The following is an 18,825-nucleotide window of genomic DNA, read 5'->3' as shown; positions in this document are numbered from 1 at the left end:
GGCAGGTATGAATGGGCACACAAGGAAAGCTAGACAGACAGACAGACCCACCCTGCCGACTTGGCTGTACTCTTCCTGGAACACCTTTGTACTGGATTCCCACAGTCGAAACTAGCAAAATGTCATTTGGCAACCCCAGCAGGAACACCCGAATCTCTGAGTGATGCCCCAAGCTATGGAGCTGAGAAACTGGTTGTTTGGGTGCAGCAGATACAAAAACCCATATAAAGACAGAACAAAGAGAAGGCTGGCTTGTGTACCCAGGGAACCAACGCCATATAAGTAATGGTGATTCTCCTTGGGAAATGTGGAGAAGTTAAGGAAAAAGGAGAACTTAAACACTGCTGCAAGCATCTCCATTTTCACAGCCTGGATTTATGCGATGTTTCTTAAACTTCTGCGACATTTGTGCAGGGGCACCTAGGAGACTCAGCATATCCTCTGACTAATGCACTGAGGAACAGAGGACCATCTCCAGGAGAGCTACAGATGCCATGCTACCACCACATGGCACCCAGCTCAAGTCTGAGACTCACTGCACCATCTCCACGCTATTGAGGGCAAAGGAGGACACGAGAGTTTGCTTAAAGGAGAAGAAAGCACATGTCTTTTCCAACACAACATATTCAAAGCATATTTTCTTCACTTGGCTCTCAAGAGACACCAGCATGAAGAGGCAGACTGTTTTTCAAGCTAACGCTCAGTGCTTTGCTAGATGCAAAAAAATAAGCACAAATGCAAATTACAGCCCGCCACTTAAAAAAAGATATAAATCCACCAGCAATTATCAGAATGATGACGCTAATCTTTTCATATATAAAAGAATGCAAATGCCCCTGACTGAATTACAGCTCTGGATTCAGTTGAAGAGTACAGCTGACATCTAAAAGACAACAGTGGAGCTCAGCTATTTCTGTGAAGCTCCAGAAGTCCAAGATGAAACTACAGCAACTTGATTTAAATTCATTTAAAAACCTACCACTTTGCAATACATTTGCCTCTATTTTTAAAATCTGGGTTATTACATTATTTAAATTTAAACAACCATTTTAAACATTATTTGCTACACCATAAGTAGCAGAGACGACCATTTCCCCTCCCTTGTGGAGCAACAGGAATTCATCACTGGACACCGGATATTATACTAATTGGTCACAAGTTTCATCCATATGGTAGAAAGCAAGCCATGCCCGAGAAGGTCTAAGCCAACACGTGCTGAGTGCCTCGGAAAGACTCCCATTGACTTCACAGGACAATTGGATCAAGCCCATGTACATGGACATTAGAGATGAGCCTGCTCTTGTAACAGGAAGATCTGTTCACAGAAAGCATGTTTATAGGGCAGATCTGGAAATTCAAAATTACATTATAGAATTACAAAATCACTGTTTGGAGAAACGTGGTTCTTCCAATTCCACAAGGCCATGGCTTGCAAGCATCTGCTTTCTAATCTATATCCAGGACACACATCCTTTTCAGAAGGCATGCTAAGGTAAGGGCTCACCTCCCAGGCACAGACTGCTTGTTGACATGATCTCTACGTTGGACACATAAATCTATTTGCAGGTTGGCAAAGATGACCCCTGGCCTCTGTTCAAACTTACCAGTGCATGAAACGATGAGACTGAAAAGATTCCAAGACGACCCATCGCAACTTTGGTTGGACGGCTGGCAAAAGCAAGCAGTCTTTTAGGGTTTGGGAGCTCCCCTCCTTGGAGACTAGCCAAGTAACAGCGGTACCGAAATAGGTCCATCTGGAACTGTTCAAGGTTTTGTTCCCAAACGAAGATCTGCATACGGCAAAAATTGAGGGGTGAGACACATGAGAAGAAAAGGGGAGAGGAGGAAGAACAGAACAGTAAACAGCTTGAGAAAATTCTGCCGTTCCCAGTAGTATACGTCTTTCCCAAATGGTAATCTCATGCAAGAAAATCTGATTTCCCTTCTTTCACACTCTCTGCTACTACTAATAAAAAAAGTTTTAATTAGATGGAAAACAACTTTTTCTATGTTCATGGCAGAAGTCCTCTCCTGGGACAACTACTCTTTTGATACAATGTTAATTAATAGGATTAAAATTCCATCTTTAATTTTCTTTGTATTTCAGGATTCTCTTCTGAGCAGTCCCTTAAGAGGCTTCTTTCATGCATCAAGAGCATCTGAGAAAGAAGAAAACCAAACTCCACCAAATCCTATATACAGAGCACCCTGAATCAACAGCCACAGCAGCAGCATTGCTGTGAGCATCAACGAAGCTCGCCATACTTGAAAAACTGTAGTACACTGGGGATAATTAATCTTATCAGTGAAAGAGCACTATAATCAGCCTATATAAGAACTTATTTAAATAATTCAAATTGCCGATAGGAAACAGTTTCAAAGCATTTAGCAAAATTCAGTTACATAAAGAGAGAGACTGCTATGTCCTCTCACTGTGACTGACAGCCTTTGAGTGGAGCCCTTTCCACAGAGGCCAGCATCTCGCTCCTCTCTCCCCATCTTCTCACAGGCTTCCAGGGGTACGAAATCTCTTTAGCTTAGTGCATTAGGGCCTCAGCCAGCCCCTATGTTTTGCATTACAGGCGTGCTGGGCAGCCACAGTAAAAGAGCTACAAACTAATGAAGCAAGAGCCATATGTTAGTTTCCTAAAATTAGGTGCTGCTGTGCAGTGGGAGAGACATCTGCTTTAGGCTCTCTGCTTCTGAAACGCAACTACGTTGTCCACTTGAAGTCAGAAGGAGTGGTCCCGAGGGGCAGCCAGGGCTGCAGGTATGAGGTCAAGACAGGCCTTGCAACAAGTGACAGTGAGGGATGGTTTCTTCATCCCATCTGCAAGCATGAAGAACCAACTTCTTGCACCCTCAAGACAACAGCAACATCAGCCTTTGTTGGTTTACCACCAGCTCTTCCCTAAGGCATCCTGCTGTCATGGCCTGGTAACCTCTTCACTCCCCTAAAGCCCTCACTCAACATATGAGCAGCTAGCCAAACCCCTTGTGTGAAGGCCAGGAGAAAACAGTCCATGCTGTACCTAAGTGCACATTGTTTAGAGAAACAGTGCAACCATGGCAGCCCACAACTCTCCTGACAACACACATCCTGCTTGCTCTGTGGACCTCTGCCTGCGCACACACATAGCACATGGGAGCAGACAGAGGTACTGCTAATCGGAAGTGGCCTTAAATATTAGCTAGCGGCTTATTTCACATAAATAAGTGAGATTACTTGATCCAGTATGGTCTTTTTCTTCTTGGAATCTGTTACTGAAGACAGCTGCATTTCACCCATTTTCTTCATTTTCTCATCCATATCAATCTTCTGCTCCAGTTTTTTTATTTCTGTTTTCAGGAGCTTGACAGTGTCCTCTTTGTGATGCTGCCTTGCCACCGCAGTTGCACAAGCTGAATGAATTGCAGTGATCCAGTTCTCCAGTTCAGTCTGGCTAGAGGTCTGAAGAGAAGGAAAGAGGGCGAAAAGAAGTCAGGATCCTCTTTAAAATTCATTGCAGATTAACAAATGCAATTCCAAGGAGTTTCCCTTCCTTTTGATCTTAAGATTCAAAGCCTTGAATCCACTTACAAGAGAAGTAATAAAAACCCCATCATTCTTAAGCAGGCCATTTTTAACTCTGCACTTAGGAATACACCCATATCTGTCCTTTGCAGCTGTATAGTGTTTCCCAGCACGGCCTCAGGAATTACCTTCCCTGTTCAATGCAACGCTGCCATAATTTGTAGCTCAACATTTAATGATACTTTCTAAACTCCCAGTTCCCTATGGCATGGAGTGCACTAGTCTTTGCGCTCTTCACAGGACAGAGAGTTTTCCTAATGTGCAACAATTAACAACAAATTAATGGCATAAAACGTGACCGTGATATCTATGAGTAACTCTATTACAATTCATTGACAAACAAGCTTTCAACTCCTGAAGGTCCTAAAGCACTCTGAAGACAGCCCTGTTATCATCAACTGTAATTTTTACAGCTTCAGTACTGTCCCTTCCCAAACATGCATGTGACAGTTTCAGAAAAGGGAACACCTCCCCTCCCTGGAATCGTTCAAGGCCAGGCTGGATAAGTCTTTGAGCAACCTGATCTGCTGCAAGGTGTCCCAGCCCATGGCAGGGGGGTTGGAACTGGATGATCTTTAAGGTCTCTTTCAACACAAAATCATTCTATTATTCTATGAGCTATTAGGCTGGGGCATGGGACACCAGTACATTTTTCTGGAAGAGCACTGTTCTGAGAGGCTTTTGACACAGAAAGGATAATATTTCAAAGCGTTCCTTTTCCAGACTTTCAAAATAAAAAGTAAATCTTCTTAGCCTTCTTACTAAACTTCATTCCTTTTTACAGTAGGTTGTAAAATGCAATTTACAGGCAACTCAAGGTTGCAGCAGACTTTCTCTGAGTGTCAGCCTTTAGCAGTAATCACACTGGTATTTGGCTCGTGGCTGAAAAAGTAGCAAGGTGCCAAACCACCTTGTTCTAATTAAACTTTCTGATGATACCTGATTTATTAATAGACAACACCATATGACTTCTGCAGTTGCTAGCATAGATGAAGAAGGTCATCCCCACTGTTCTCCTGGCAGTGACAACTAATAGCAATGGATGTGGCTTACTGAAGCCAAGGAGAGATTCCCACAGAAGCCTGATACTGGAAATCATGTATGCACAGGCTGATGCTCCCAAAACTTCTGTGGAACTGAAGCTGGTGAAGCACACATGTCCCAGAATGACATCACTTTCCTTAGCTCAGGTTAGAAGTTCTAGGCAGAGGACAGCACCTACACAGGAAAGATCTGCCTCTTCCTTCCGATTTTCTTGTCTTCAGTTGGCATTGTACAGAGTTTATTGCTTAAATTGGAGACTCTCTCTGCCCAGATAGGAGCACTAACAAGCTCTCATTCGTAGATGGGGCTCACAATGTCTCAATGCCACTGCTGAAGACATATTGAGCTCCTCTTGATGAGGAGATTTTGCTGAAAATAGAAAAATTATCTGCAGAATGGAAGACACTTTGCTTACAGAGGGTAAAACCCAGTCCTCGCTACAGAAGACAGTACCACTAGACTTACAATGAGATGTCACGTTTTGTTAATTCCTAGTAAAATCACAACAACAAGACGTCATATTTTTATCTTACTTCAATTTTAAAATATTATCTGTATACCATTAGAGTCAGTTTTCCTTTTTTGTTTCCTCGTGAAAAGTGGGAAAAAATTTCTGGAAAGGATTTTAGGAGCTTAAGACTCTTCTAGTAGATGAGTAGGGAAAGGGAATCACTCCTCCCCTCAACGGAAAGGACCACATAAACAAGCTGCAAACATCTGATGCATAAGTATGTGGTGTCACACGTTGCTCTGAGCTCCTGGAAAATGCATGTGACATCTGCAAGTAATGGATTTGTGTAGGCATGATAAGAACTGACTGAGCACAGAATCATTGTGTAGGAGGTATGTGATGTCTCTAGGTGCAATGCAGTGGGAAGTTTTGTTACAAGATGTCCAATAACTGTATTACAAAGCAACCTTATTTTTCTCCCTAAGTACACAGTCTCCACAGGGCAGGACTAGTCTTCTGCAGGTCTGTCATTTCTTCTCACCAAAATCTCTACTACAGCACTGTGTTATGTGTGGATAGATGTGTATGACATGAGCAGTTAAGTAACTCTGCTGAATAGCCTTACACATGCTTCAGCTGCTCTGCACACATCAGACCAAGCCCTACAGCACAGTCACTCACACATTACTTCCACCACAGCAGCTGGTCTCCCTCCCTTCTCCCCAAACCCATTCCTTCTTTCTCTTCTGCTTCTGCTTTGCTAGCAATACGTGGGTTCTGTGGCAGAAGGGACACATCAAAGGAAAATTTCTGCAAGGCAATATAAATGATTGTTTTTCATTTGAAAAGGCTCATTTTTGCTTTTTCCCACAAAGTTACATGAAAATCAACCCATGGCATAATGACACGGGGCTTTTAATGAATAAGGCCTGTGTTGCCACAAAAGAAACGTCCTGAATGTGACCTTTTCAGTATTTTGCATCCACTGGCATTAATTTTACAAGAATTAAGGATTTTCCTCAGAAAACTGCATGGAAAAGATTTTACAGTTCATATCAGTGTATCAAGAGGAGGTGGTGCTCCACAACCTTGCAAGCACATGCTGAGACCATAAGCACCACATTTACTTCCTGGATGAAGCTCTCCAGGTGGCAAAATACATGTACCCTGCCCAGGAAAGGCATTAAGTAGAAAAGGGCAATGCAGTATTCCACTATGAGCCGAGGAAAAATTAGACTGAGGTGGCAGAGAAGCTAGTGTGCAAAACCATTTTTTTTTCTAGCATGCAATCAAATACTCAGTCTCTTCAAGATGCAAGCCAGCATCACTTCCTTTGAGTCAGCAATGCTTTTTCATTTCGCATTTGTTTTGAGAATCTAGCCCAAGGACAGCTGCAAGGACCTAAGAGACAGTGTAATTTTAAAGATTTCCTCTGGTGTACAGGGGGTGATAACGCAGGGCACACCCAACCACAGAGTAGTTACTGGTTTAAGAAGGTAAGAAACTCTGACTATGTTGTCGCTGGAAAGGGAAATAAATAAGGGATTCCTCTGGTGAAGCAAACTGAATCAAAAGAGGAGTAAATGGCAACACCTCAGCACTGGTTGGCAATTACAAATAAAGGAGTGTCACACCTTGGCTAGTGACAACTCGCAATGAGAAAGAGGAATGCCAACTTAAAAATCACTCAGGGAAGCAGTAATTACCAAAACACAGAAATCTATTTCAGTGAGACACATTCACTAACGTATGGTCTTTGATATAAGTACAGGAGTTTTTAAAAGCACCCTGTGAAATTCAGATATTTCTATTTTCTGATTAAAAAACCTAAACATGCACTTTAAGTCTCCTCTTGGGCAACAGCAAGACAATGGCTAAGTTCTGTATGAACAAAGGGCAACCGGGTTCTGCAGCACTACTGGGAGAGCATCTGGAAGTCCAAGTACCCCCATGCACTTCAAAGGTCCCATCTTGATACAAGTCTCTTACAAGATGCAGATAGTGTTACAACACATTCAATACACTACTATGTCCTATATGGTAACTAGCCAGGTCTGTGTGTTATGCTGTAAAACTATGCAAAATATACAGTTTTGATAGGGACGTAAGAATATTTCTTAATTCTTACTTTGTTCAAACCATCTACACAAAGAGAGTTTGGTCAGTCAATAAAACCAGCAGATCTCACAGTGATTCGCATGTGATGGTGGACCTCTTGAGTGGCATTTACCAAATATATTGTGTCCTTCTTCTAGCATTGCCAGAGGAAAATCCTAAACCTACTGGAGTCAGCAGGATTTTTCCATTGATTTCAACCAGAGCTTAGATTTACTCCTTGGTCGGAGACAACACAAGAGAATAACTTTGTAAAACCCTCAGGCTGGACCAACCTGAAAGAGGAAAGCGTCTCCAAGGGAGTTGCTGAGACAGAAGACGAAGTCCTTCTTGGGGTGTTCAGGCACTGCTTGCACTATGCTGTTTTCCACCCAGACAGCATGCTTTGGGATGCTGTTGTGGTCAATGCCAGATCTGCCATCAGTCTCATAAAAAAACAGTGTGCATCCTAAAAGAGACAATCATATATTAGCAAACAACACATTTAAATGCAACAGCCAACCTGCAACTATCCAGCACTAATAGTCGGGACTATAAACCTTCTATAAAGCTGTCACAGGGATAAGGGAGGATTTTCCAGGGCCTGTTCATGCTTTCAGCCCCACAGCAGAGAGCATAAGGAACAGCCCAGTTTTCAGCTGTGGTTTCAGATGGTGGTTTCCGCACGATGGGGGCACACCTCACGCCATGCTCCACTGGGACACTTTGTTCACCCTAGCATTGCTAAAACAGAGCTGCAGACACAAGCCGAGAAAGTCATGGGCAGTAAAATACAGCCCCAGATGAGAAACATTATTATAAGTCCAAAAGCGGGGGTCCTCCACGGCCATTCTATCCCACTGAGGGGACCAAAAGGAAGACAGAAGCTTGAGAATGCATCTTCCTGGCAGTGCCAGACAGCTGTCAGCCGGCCCCACCAAGCAGACAGGTCCCCAGGCAAACCACCATGGCCTTGCCTCAGCCTCCTGCAGCTGTTATAGCCCCTGCAAGGCAAAGATGAAGTGATTTCATTACTGGATGCAGATGAGTAACTGGAAGAAGAAGGGACTGGAATGAGCTGTTTTCACTGAAAGACTGATGTATAAAAAAACCAAAACACTAGCAAACAAACAAAAAGCATAAACCAAATCCTTATTCCACTATAAAGTTTCAGCTCTGACATATGGAGATATGGCCAAAACTACATTTTAGCTGGGGACAGCAAGCGACCTGCTTGGTTTAACAAAATAATCTTTACAATTCTCTGATGGGGAGGGGAAAAAGGCATAGCAACCCTGCAATTTGGGAGACAACCCCGCAAAAAGGTCTCCTTCTCTCACTGTCACCTTCGAACATTATCTTCAGCTCTTTTAAACTAAAACTAGCACATAGTTTCTCTGCCACTGGAAACAGCCCTTTTGGTGCAGAGGGATGCCCTGTCAACCAGCTTCTCAGAGAACTATTTGCAGCCAAACAATAGCAGCTGTTAACTTCAAAGCCTCGTTTAAACACTGGCATTACTAAGGCACAGCAATCTAAGAAGCAAACACTCCACTTGAGTCGAAACTCTTTAAAATAACATTGCTTCCGCGCTCATCCTTCCCCTTTTTTCCCTCCCAGATGGCCCTTTGTTTGCCTGTTCCTCACAGCAAGACCTTCCTGCCACAGTGCCCTCCTCCCAGGAGACCAGGGCTCCCCCCGGCTATGAGCCCTCCCTCTCTCCTCTTTCATTTCCCCGATCTCCCTAACCACCCCAAGGAAGAGCTGCCACCTAACTTTGCTGTTGGTTTTAAAAGAGTGGTGCAAATTTTTAAAGAAAACACTTTTAAATAACGTGCTCTGCAGGCACAACAGGGACTGTACTGAGCTTTTCAGTAACCCCACCTCCAGCAGGGGACTGTAGGTTCTGCTTCCCCTGGCTCAAAGCAGAGAAGAGCGAGGCCACTCTCAAACCCCTGCAAATGTTGCTTCCTGTTTTGCTGTTGATGCAACGACATGAAGATTAATTAGAGGTTGCTTTATGAGGCCAGCTCCTGAGTTGCACTGTTCCATTAACATTTAAGTGCATTTATAAGCAGTCAGATCCTGAACAGGGCTGGAGCACCCTCCTGGAAGGAACTAAAAAAAATTCAGAGAGGAAAAGCTTTAAGCAACCTGATCTAGTGGAAGGTGTCCCTGCCCATGGCAGAGGAGTTGGAACTAGATTATCTTTAAGGTTCTTTCAGACCCAAACCATTCGATGATTCTATGTAGGAGGCCGGCGGGGCGGCCAACCACCGGATGTTGCCCACTGTGAGACAGGTGATGCAGCCAGAGCAAATATCTCCCACAATCTGGCCTCGATGATCAAGCCATGGGTTCCTGTTCACACTACAGATGCGTTGCAACTCACTAAATGTTTATGCATGTGAATTACATCTCCAAGAAGGAGAGGCCCACAGCACTACGCACAAGAGGAATGCACACAAAGACAGAGCCCCTTTGGGAACACATGCCTGCAGCCAGCATCATCACTAGCTAACTCCCACTGTCACGTGCCTGTGGCTGCACAAAGGTATTTAGTTTGATAGCTAGACATAGACATGCTTCTTAAAAGAAACACCCAGTGCTCCGAGAAGCCACCCTAGGTGGTGCCAGCAGGACTCAAAGCAGGGTATGAACACCACTTCAGCATAGCACAGTCACGTGTCTCAGACTACAAGTGTTCCACAACGTGAGCACATCAACAACCATCGAATAAAACCTCCCTCTGAAAAACATCAAGACCACTTCCTCATACTTTATATTAGATATACTGAGGTTAAGGGCAGCTTTTTTTAAGAGTCTATGCTATTAGTTCCTTCATCTCCAGCAATACACAACCAACAGTACACTATAGATGCCCATTTGAGTAAACCCTTGCACACTTGCTCTGTACCTTTCAGGGAAACCCAGTAGTGTTTCCATTTCCTGCGTGTAGCCGACTCCACTTTCTTGTTCTTTTTGTGCACCAGGAAGTTTTTCACTGCCAGAGCACCAGCTTTCCGTACTGTGCCCTGGGCAGCTGTCAGGAGGATGTCGGACTGCCCTGGGGAACTCAGGGTGCCACTGCTCTGCTCATCACTGAGGGCAGAGCCGGCCTCCTCCAGGTTCTCACTGTTGGTGGTGCTCATCTCCAGCTCCCGGCGGAAGTTCTCATACACACCCTGGCGAAGCCCATCACCCGTCGAGCTGCTCCCGCTGTCACTGCCAATGAAAGCCCGACTGGCTGTCGGGGAATAACTTGAATTGGTAGCATTGGAGCGTCTAGAAAGGAGGTCAGTGTCAGTGGCCGCTCCTTCAATCCCGCTGTCAGTGAACTCGCTCCCTTCGCCCGCGTTGACATCCTAGTTGCAAGAGAGAGACAGCATGAGATGAAGAGCCTGGCCAACCCTGGCCTTCTGGAGACACCAACAGAACCCAAAACACTCGAGTGGCACCACATTTCTTCACACCACAATTTTGCCTGGCAGCACTGAAAATCCCTCATCTGTTTTTCTTCTGAAGACAAACAACTGGAAGAAAGGGTGGGGTAGGCCTAACTTCCAGCACAGTTTAGGAAAGACCATTCACACAGGCACAATTTCAGGTGATGCCTCTACAGCCTAAACATTTTGGAACATAAGACACAGCATCATCTGTTTACATTAAGCTAAGTTAACAGTGCTAAAGGTTTTGCAAAAGGAGAACATATGGTAGCAAAAAAACTGGCAGCGTCAAGAAAAGTAGCAATGAACCTACGCATTTTGAAAAGAAAACATTGATATTGTACATTCACACCTACAGTTCAAGGTAAATTTTAGACATCCGAAGACTGTCATTTACAAATTATGTAACTTAAAAGGTACATCTGAAAAATGAAAAAACTGAATTCAGGTTTCCAAGGCTTAGTGACTCAGCTTGCCCCTTGCAACAAGACTAGTGCCCAAAGAGGACTAACCACTACTATCTCAGCACCCAAAGGCATCTGGGACAGTATTTGAAGGAGGACAAATAAAGGCCGAGCCCTGTAAGTAGAGACAAATATCTTATATAAGATAATTGGGAGATGAGAGAGCCAGGAAAGAAAATGCAAAGAGGTGAGAAATATGGTCAAAACAACAAGAATTTCAGCCTCTACCTCTCCTGCAGAGCAGATGGTGCTTGATTTACAAGTTTAAAAAAAAAAAATGAGGAGACTCTGAGAAGAGGTGGCACAGTGCGGTATTTATTTTGAGAGAAAACAAGCTTCTAGGTGTTGATTCAAGCACCAATTTTCTATGCACCCAAGAGCAGTTCTGTGGAAACTGAGAAACTCTCCACTGAGCTCTCTTTGAAACCTTCCTCTGGTGGAGCAAGAGCTGGATGAGGAAACCTTAGGGGGAGGAGTGTTGCTGAATTTGACTAACTTTTAAGGCATTAATTTGTAACGGATGGGCTCCTTCTTTATAAACGCTACCTCTCAAGGGAAACTTGGGAGTCCAGCTGGAAGAATAAGCACTTCCTTTCCCACTCAATGAGCACAGTTATCCTAGTCAGTCTGGTTATTTAATGCAATACATAGTGATAGACAAGCTGCTCTGGACAGGCCAATATTCCTCTCCTCCCACCACATGTGAAAGAGCTGAGCAGAGCTTCCTGTAAGTACAGTCATTTACCCATACAGACCAGTTTTCACAACCACATATTTTTTCCTGCTGTTCCAACACACTTGTTTTTTTGGAAGCCAATTATCTTCCTGTTTCTTGCAACACTGCAAAGGAGGAATATCTGGAGAGGGGAACTGGTGCTGCTCAGAAACCGGTGTTTACAAAACACTGCCGTGAGTGAGTTTTTGCACTCCACCAGGAAAGGCTGGATGGTGTGACTTCTGATGACAACACTCCATCTGAAACCCTGTGCGTCAGGCAGCCAAGACTGGCACAGCCACTCAACACTCACACGCCCGAGGCACTGCTTCTGTGCCAACACAGCTACGTCGGAGTAAACCCGGAGCACCAAAGAACTGAACCAAATGCCCCATGTTCACTGGGATAATTATTCCCATAAAATGATTGGGGTTTGCATTTGGGTTTGGGGCCCATTTTCCTTTGTAACTTTTTTTAAGGGAAAAAGTGAGCCACTCATATAGCATAAATAAATCTGCATTCTGCAGCAAATACTGTGTAACAGTAGCAACAACAATTATTTGCAATTTTAAGATTTTTATTTTAGGTTAATTATTTAATAACTATACAAGCTGGCTCATAATTATTCTATCCATGCCGTACAAAAAGCACATAGTTAATTCCAAAATTTTAGCTGATATAGCTTTTAGGAAGCATACTTCATGCTTTAACTAGAATCAGTCAGTTTAAAAAAAATAAAGAGCTACTAAAGCAGACCACCAACTTGAAGGAGAAAGGATCTGTAATTTTGCCAGACAGTGTATGCGTAAAACTTTCTTGGTGCATTTTAGCAGATGGAGTATTTTTTCAAAATCAGAAGTGCACCCAGTGTTCAAGCACAGTGCTGCATTGCAGGATCTCAAGGTTCCTTGTGCCCAGTGTGACACAGCCTTCTCGTATAATCTTGATGAGACACAGCATTAATCACCGTAGTTTCCACATTCACAAACGAGGATTACGCTTTGTAACTGATACATGGGCATAATAACTCATTATTTACAAAAAAAAGAAAGTTTTAAAATTTCAAAATGAATGTTACATATACTCACGAGCTCAAATTGCAGCACATTCTGCAAACATCTTTATAATCTTCATCACAAGCGATAGGATGGATGGGTCAAAAGATCTTTTCAGCATAATGTTGCAGTCCTGCCCCTAATCTCCCCCTTCTCCCTGCACTCCCTTTCCCTCCCCTAAATACCCGATATCAAAGACTTCTTGCCAACCGATGCAAGGCCTTTGTTAGGAGGAGGGTCTGAGCATGCAAGGGTCAGAACAGTTCGAAACCTACAGCCTACAATATTTTGTTCATGTTCATGAATTATGAAACGTAGCATTGAGTGAGCTTAGCACTTTCGGAAGTCTGCTGTATGAGAAGATCGGTCTATAGGGTTAATAGGGTTAAAAGCATTCATTACATAGGTCTCTGACTTCTGAGTTCCTGCTGCAATGTTAGCTTGTTCTCATCAGAGGGTAAGAAAAGCTCTCAAGAATGAGCCGGCATCTGTTGTGGCCATCTTACAATGCTGTAACTCACATACTGAAGTGTATTCAATTGAGAATTCAGCAGAAAGTACAGAGGTTTAGTATTGTGCTTCCACGGAAATGTGCTGAGGCTGAAAGGGCAGCCCTCCCAAGCCAAGCAACTAAACATTGCAGAGTTTGACAAACACATCATTTGGGGCACAAAACTACTCCTGTGAATTTTCAAACAAGGATGCTGAAAATTAAGCATCACAGCTCACATTATGAGCAGCACAGCTCCTCACTGACAAGATCGATGTGGATACATGGGCTCCTAGCTTTGGAGTCCAGCTTCGAAGAACCTACTGACTTAGCCACCATGCTTTGCCTCGATGCAAAGTGAATGTTGCATAACCTTGATGAGTGCTATTTAAAAATTACTCACGTTTCCTGCTCGAGTTCTCAAAGAGCCCCATGGGCAACAGCAACATCTCTCTCCTCTGAGGAAGACTTATTACCATCCCAGGTCTATGATGGAATGCTCCACAGAGGCTTGCTAATGAAACAGGCATTTCACTCCTTGGCAGAAGGAGTTCCCAGACAAAGACTCTTGAGGCCAAGAGTGAACTACAGAAAGAGCACAACCTTCACTGCTCACCCCTCTGACTCCTGCCCAGCATCTCTGTGTCTCTCCGCCAGGATGCTGATGGCATGTGCCAGTCACACTGTGGGAGCTGGGAGACAGCTGAAGACTGCAGAATTCAAGTTTCTGAAGTCTGCAGTTTTGGACATTATGCACACATTATAACAGATCACCAGCACATTGCTCTGGACTTGTAACTGCTACCATCAAGGGACTCTGTTTTATTTCACCAGTGAAAACCTCCATAAGTTTTATTCAGCTCCATATAAGATTCAGTACACTGCACCTGGTATTTCTATGATTCCATGCTTCTATTTTGCATCTCACCAGAGATCTTGTGTTTTCTATTTTCAGGCTGGCAAATGGCTGTCTCCACAGAAAGGAATATTTTTGCTTGGAGAGACAGACCATCCTAGGAACCAAATACAAGACTGGAACTAAAATCCCCACTGCCCTGCTAAGCGAGGTGTTTACCTAGCTTCAGGCCTGGGAGGACAAGAGGGCAAAGTAAGAGGTAGGTGGAAATCATTAAATTGGTCACACCAAGTAGGAAGCATATAGCAAAGAAAAGAAAGCATATTTCCCCTAAGACAGAGAGGTGGGGGAAGAATACCAGTTCTCAGCATTTTGCAAATACAACAGGTCTTAGTCCATAGAAGGAACAAAGTGAATAAGCACTTTGCCTCTTTGATTTAATGTTGCTCAATGGAAAGCAGGGAGAAAGTCGCATAAAGACCACTGGCTGAAGAAGGGAATTAAACAGGCTTTAGTGACTGTGCTGCACTATGAGAGTGCTTTGATAAGTGCTTTGATAGGGATATAGTAAGTAGGAACACAGCTTCCACCAGGATCTGGGATCTCTGCTGCTGCTGAACGTGATGGAGGAGTGGCACCATGTCTTACACTGGCAGGGCTACCATATAAGTTGTAAATGCTCAGGGTTTGTGAAAAGAGGTTCAGCAGATGGTAATGGAGGGAAAGAGGAGGGAAAGGTGAATGCCTTGCACCAGAGAGATGCACCAGAGAATGAGAAACCAGAGATGGACTGAATGCTGTCATTGTTAACAACAAGAATGCAGCAAGCAGGACACGTGCCAGGCAGGACAGCTACAACAGCCCTAGTAGCATTTGAGTGTAATGAACCGGAATTATCACAGCCCCATCAAATTCTGAGAACAATTTAACTGATGAACCAATTGGGTACAATATTAGTGCAAGTATTAGCAACCCACTTAACAAAATGTTTTTTCCTCACATGAACACCGGGTTTAATGCAAAGCAATCTACTGAGGAATAAAAACGTGAGGCAGGCTACATCACCATGTATTCGGTGCTGTAGCTTCTGCATACTCACATGATACTTATACCTCTGTATGTCCAGTACAGACATATTTGTTTAAAACTTCTTGCTAGATTTAGAAGATATACTGAAAAAAACCACTTTTGCTTCAGCAAAAATGCCTACTTTCAGCTAGCAAGGATCAAGCAAATTGTTTTGGGGCAGGTTCCAGTGTCTTTGTCCCCTTGTTGAACACTTTTAGTACTGGCCTTTGCTAGCAAGAGACCATTGGATGGGATAAGCCTTGCCTAGCTTTCCAGCTCATTAGTGGACACATTCAGTGCTTGCAATAACGATGTACTTAACCAAACTTCCCACCAACAGCACTGTTTCAGACACTACTGAAATAGTTTGATGAATCACTTTCCCCTGCCTGAGTGACAGCAGTGATTCACAGACACTTTGGGCACATGGGACTGATTTACTAGGAAAACTCTTACTTCCCTAATATAAACAGTTCCTTATGTGGTTAATACTTCTTTCTAAATTAACCATTAGATTAGAAGTACTCGTTAGCAAAAGGTGACTGAGTGAGCTTTTTTTCTTGGAAGGGTCTCCCTCCAAGAGAATGCAAATCCTCTGTTCCTCGCCTTGTTTAGCAACAGAGCAATAAGGGGGTTCATATTCAGCAACAGCCTGAAATTGCACATAACCTGTCTGGTTGCTAGTTAGGCAAGCACCACAGAATACATTTAAAAGAGCTGGATAAGCAGCCTGATGGCTTGCATGCTTTTATGTGCCTGGTATCTCTTTGAAGCTCCTATGTAGAAACAGATTGGCCTGATAAGTATTTTTCCTTTCTTTCCAGTATTGACTGTACCATCATCTGATGGTCAAGGTATGGTTAAGATATGACTTGCTCCAAATCAAAATGAAATCCTTTCTTTGGAGTAACTTGATCACCTGGTAATGAATGCAATAGAAGATTTATCTGTCTTGAAAAGAGTAAAAAAGTTCCAAAAAGCAAAGTTAAAATCACAAACTGCAAATGAAACCTGCGTGGGAGAACTGATTTTAAACTTGCAACGGAAAAACACAAAAGCATCTCCACAGCTTGTTCTGTCTGGAGTTTTGAAGACCATTACAAACGCACTGAATCACATCCATGCAACTCATTGTAAAGCCAGAGGGATTATAATAATGACATGAAGGAGATCTGCCACCACAGCAGCAAAGCCCATCAACCACATGTTAGGAGTTGATAGACAAAGGTTTTGAAGATATCTGCAGGCCTGCACAGAACAGCACAGCACTATATAAGAATTAGCCAGCATGCACTGGATCTCCAGCAGGCTTTGGAGAACTAAACTGACAGCCACAAACCAACAAGATCCAACTGCAATTTTCTGTTGGATTGGTTGGGTCTTGTTTACACCTCCTAGGAGGGGCTCCCATGTCCAGTGAAGTACTGTTCCAAGCCAACAGCAATTTGTATGTGGATACCAGACAGAGATGCTGGGGTTTTTACCTCTGGGAATTCACAGAGATTGGATACTGATAGGTGTGAGCAGCTTTGCTTCCTACTTCTGTGCACTCACCGCACTGATGCAACAGTTCTTCAGATGTCTGAAAGGGTTGAAATAAAAAAAAAAAAAAACCCACACCTGCCTTACATGCATTATTAAAGCTGCTCAGAGTGGTTTAACAAGTACGTCTTCGCCATTGTTCTCTGAGATCAAATTTATTCTCAAAAAAAATCAAACTAGCCCAGACCTCTAGATATTTCTCCTTAGCAGTAAGCTTCACTTTTATTGTGAAAGGATGAATCATAGTCACCGGTTTCTGGGCAATAATCCCTGTGAAAGTCTTAAGGCGTGGATTTCAATGGACTTTGGTTCCCAAACTCTTTTGTGAACTCGTCTTGGTGAATGCTATGCAGTGTAATTTGGCACCTTGGAAAGACAGACAAGGTACTGGGTGCCAGGCACCCAGAAGACACTCATATCTCATAGCGGATGGTGTGCATCCACTTCTCTCCTGTGGAACAGGCAAGTAGCAAACAAATTTATCAAATACGCATCAACCCCATTTCCTTTGCAGGCAGCTCTGACATATATGGCTGTTACCTCAATATTACATTTGGGTCCTTAACTCCATGTTGAGCTATGATGTTAGCTTGGTGCCTTGAAGACAGAGTTTGGGAACATTTTTGGTTCTTCACTGACTTCCTAGACATTTTTCAGCTATATAGGCCCTTCCAGAAAGATCACCTTAGTAGACCACCATGCTTCCCCAAGGAGCCTGGTTTTCTTAGCTGACTTAGATACCTTAAAGGCAAATCATGGACCCAATGGGACTCCTGCAGCAGTCAGTTAAGTACAGTCCTGGAAGACTTGTCAGCTGTGAGACAGAAAACGTTGAAAATGAAACTGTCCCCTATAAAGCTACAGAGAAGTAACTGGGTCAGCTTTACCCTTTTCTCCAAGGTACTGTGCAGAACTCTTCAGTGACTCAGGGCAGTTACAGCATCAGTTTGCAACCTGTTCAAATTCAGAAAGCCAGTTTTGCATCCCTAAAAGCTAAAATATAATCTAAAGAGAAGGGGGAGGATGTTTCTGTGATGTTTCGATTTTGCTTTTTAATAACATGAGAGAAATCCAAGTCTGTGAGAGAACACACAAAGAACAATAGGGCCCTAAGCACCACCATGGGACATGAGCAAACTACCTCTTCCCTGGATTTAGCACTAACTTTTAGGAGGTGATAAAGGATATAATACCATGAACGAGAATCAACCCATAATCCAGTAAAGCCTCTTGCAGTGTGGTCCCTCCGCACAGATCTGTGCAGATCAAGGGTGGTGCCCACCTTCCATCCCCCAGCAGTGGGAGGAAGTCTCAGTTCTTGAGTATAAGTGTTTAATCCCTCTGTTTCCAAATGATATGCTGAGGATCCCCCAAAACTTACCTTGCCTTCATCTTACTGGACCACCCAGATGAAGGAAGTTTCTAGAGGGTCTGAGCTAACCATAAACTAATGCAAGCAGTCTAACCATGCTGGAGTTAACTAAACAAATGGCAATATGCCTAACCTAAATCCTTGAAGTAAAATACAGGATTAGGTTACTTTTTGTTCACTCAGTGCCAAGAAAAGGCAATTCTTTTTGAGAAATCTAACGGGCGAGAAGTGAGGAAGGGGGAGAGCTGCTAGAACCATAGCTTGAAATCAAAACATATCATCTGGGAGATGTTCACCTGAACGGTCACCTAACTTAAGGGAGCAAGGAAATGTCTGGAATGATGACTAGTCACAGTATCACATCCTGAAGGTCTCAGAAAAGAAACGTTTCAATGGAGCACTTCACTGGAAAGGATCACTACTGCAAATCGCATCCATATAAGTAAATACAGCCCAGCAAGCAAGCAGCTGGGGCAACCTGTCTGTGATTTTTAAGTGGAAAATAATTGAAACTACAAACATGCAGTGTGTGTAGCTTTACAGAGAATACAATTATTGCCAATGTAACAAGCACTTCAGATATATAAATTAAAAAGTCCTACTGTTTGAAAAAAAAAACATGCCTGAATGGAGCTATATCAGACATCAGGACTG

General features: G+C 43.4%; 1 protein-coding gene across 9 annotated transcripts in view; it reads right to left on the bottom strand.

The window, feature by feature from the left end:
- TIAM1 (TIAM Rac1 associated GEF 1) overlaps nt 1-18,825 on the bottom strand; it is a 191,928-nt gene that overhangs the window by 57,373 nt on the left and 115,730 nt on the right. For all 9 annotated transcript variants that reach the window (XR_008450732.1, XM_054071824.1, XM_054071811.1 and 6 more), the window contains 4 exons: nt 10,081-10,528; nt 7,460-7,632; nt 3,227-3,451; nt 1,605-1,790 (listed from right to left, as the gene is read on the bottom strand). Coding sequence is in view for 8 of the 9 variants with exons in the window: in XM_054071824.1 (XP_053927799.1) it covers nt 1,605-1,790; nt 3,227-3,451; nt 7,460-7,632; nt 10,081-10,528 (1,032 nt within the window). In the remaining variant the exon portion in view is untranslated. The remainder of the gene's footprint in view (nt 1-1,604; nt 1,791-3,226; nt 3,452-7,459; nt 7,633-10,080; nt 10,529-18,825) is intronic.

The sequence above is a fragment of the Cuculus canorus genome, chromosome 1 (assembly GCF_017976375.1).
Source record: "Cuculus canorus isolate bCucCan1 chromosome 1, bCucCan1.pri, whole genome shotgun sequence".
In the NCBI taxonomy this organism is placed as follows: Eukaryota; Metazoa; Chordata; class Aves; order Cuculiformes; family Cuculidae; genus Cuculus; species Cuculus canorus.
The sequence above is the reverse complement of the archived record's forward strand: the minus strand, read 5'-3'. Positions and strand labels throughout refer to the sequence as shown.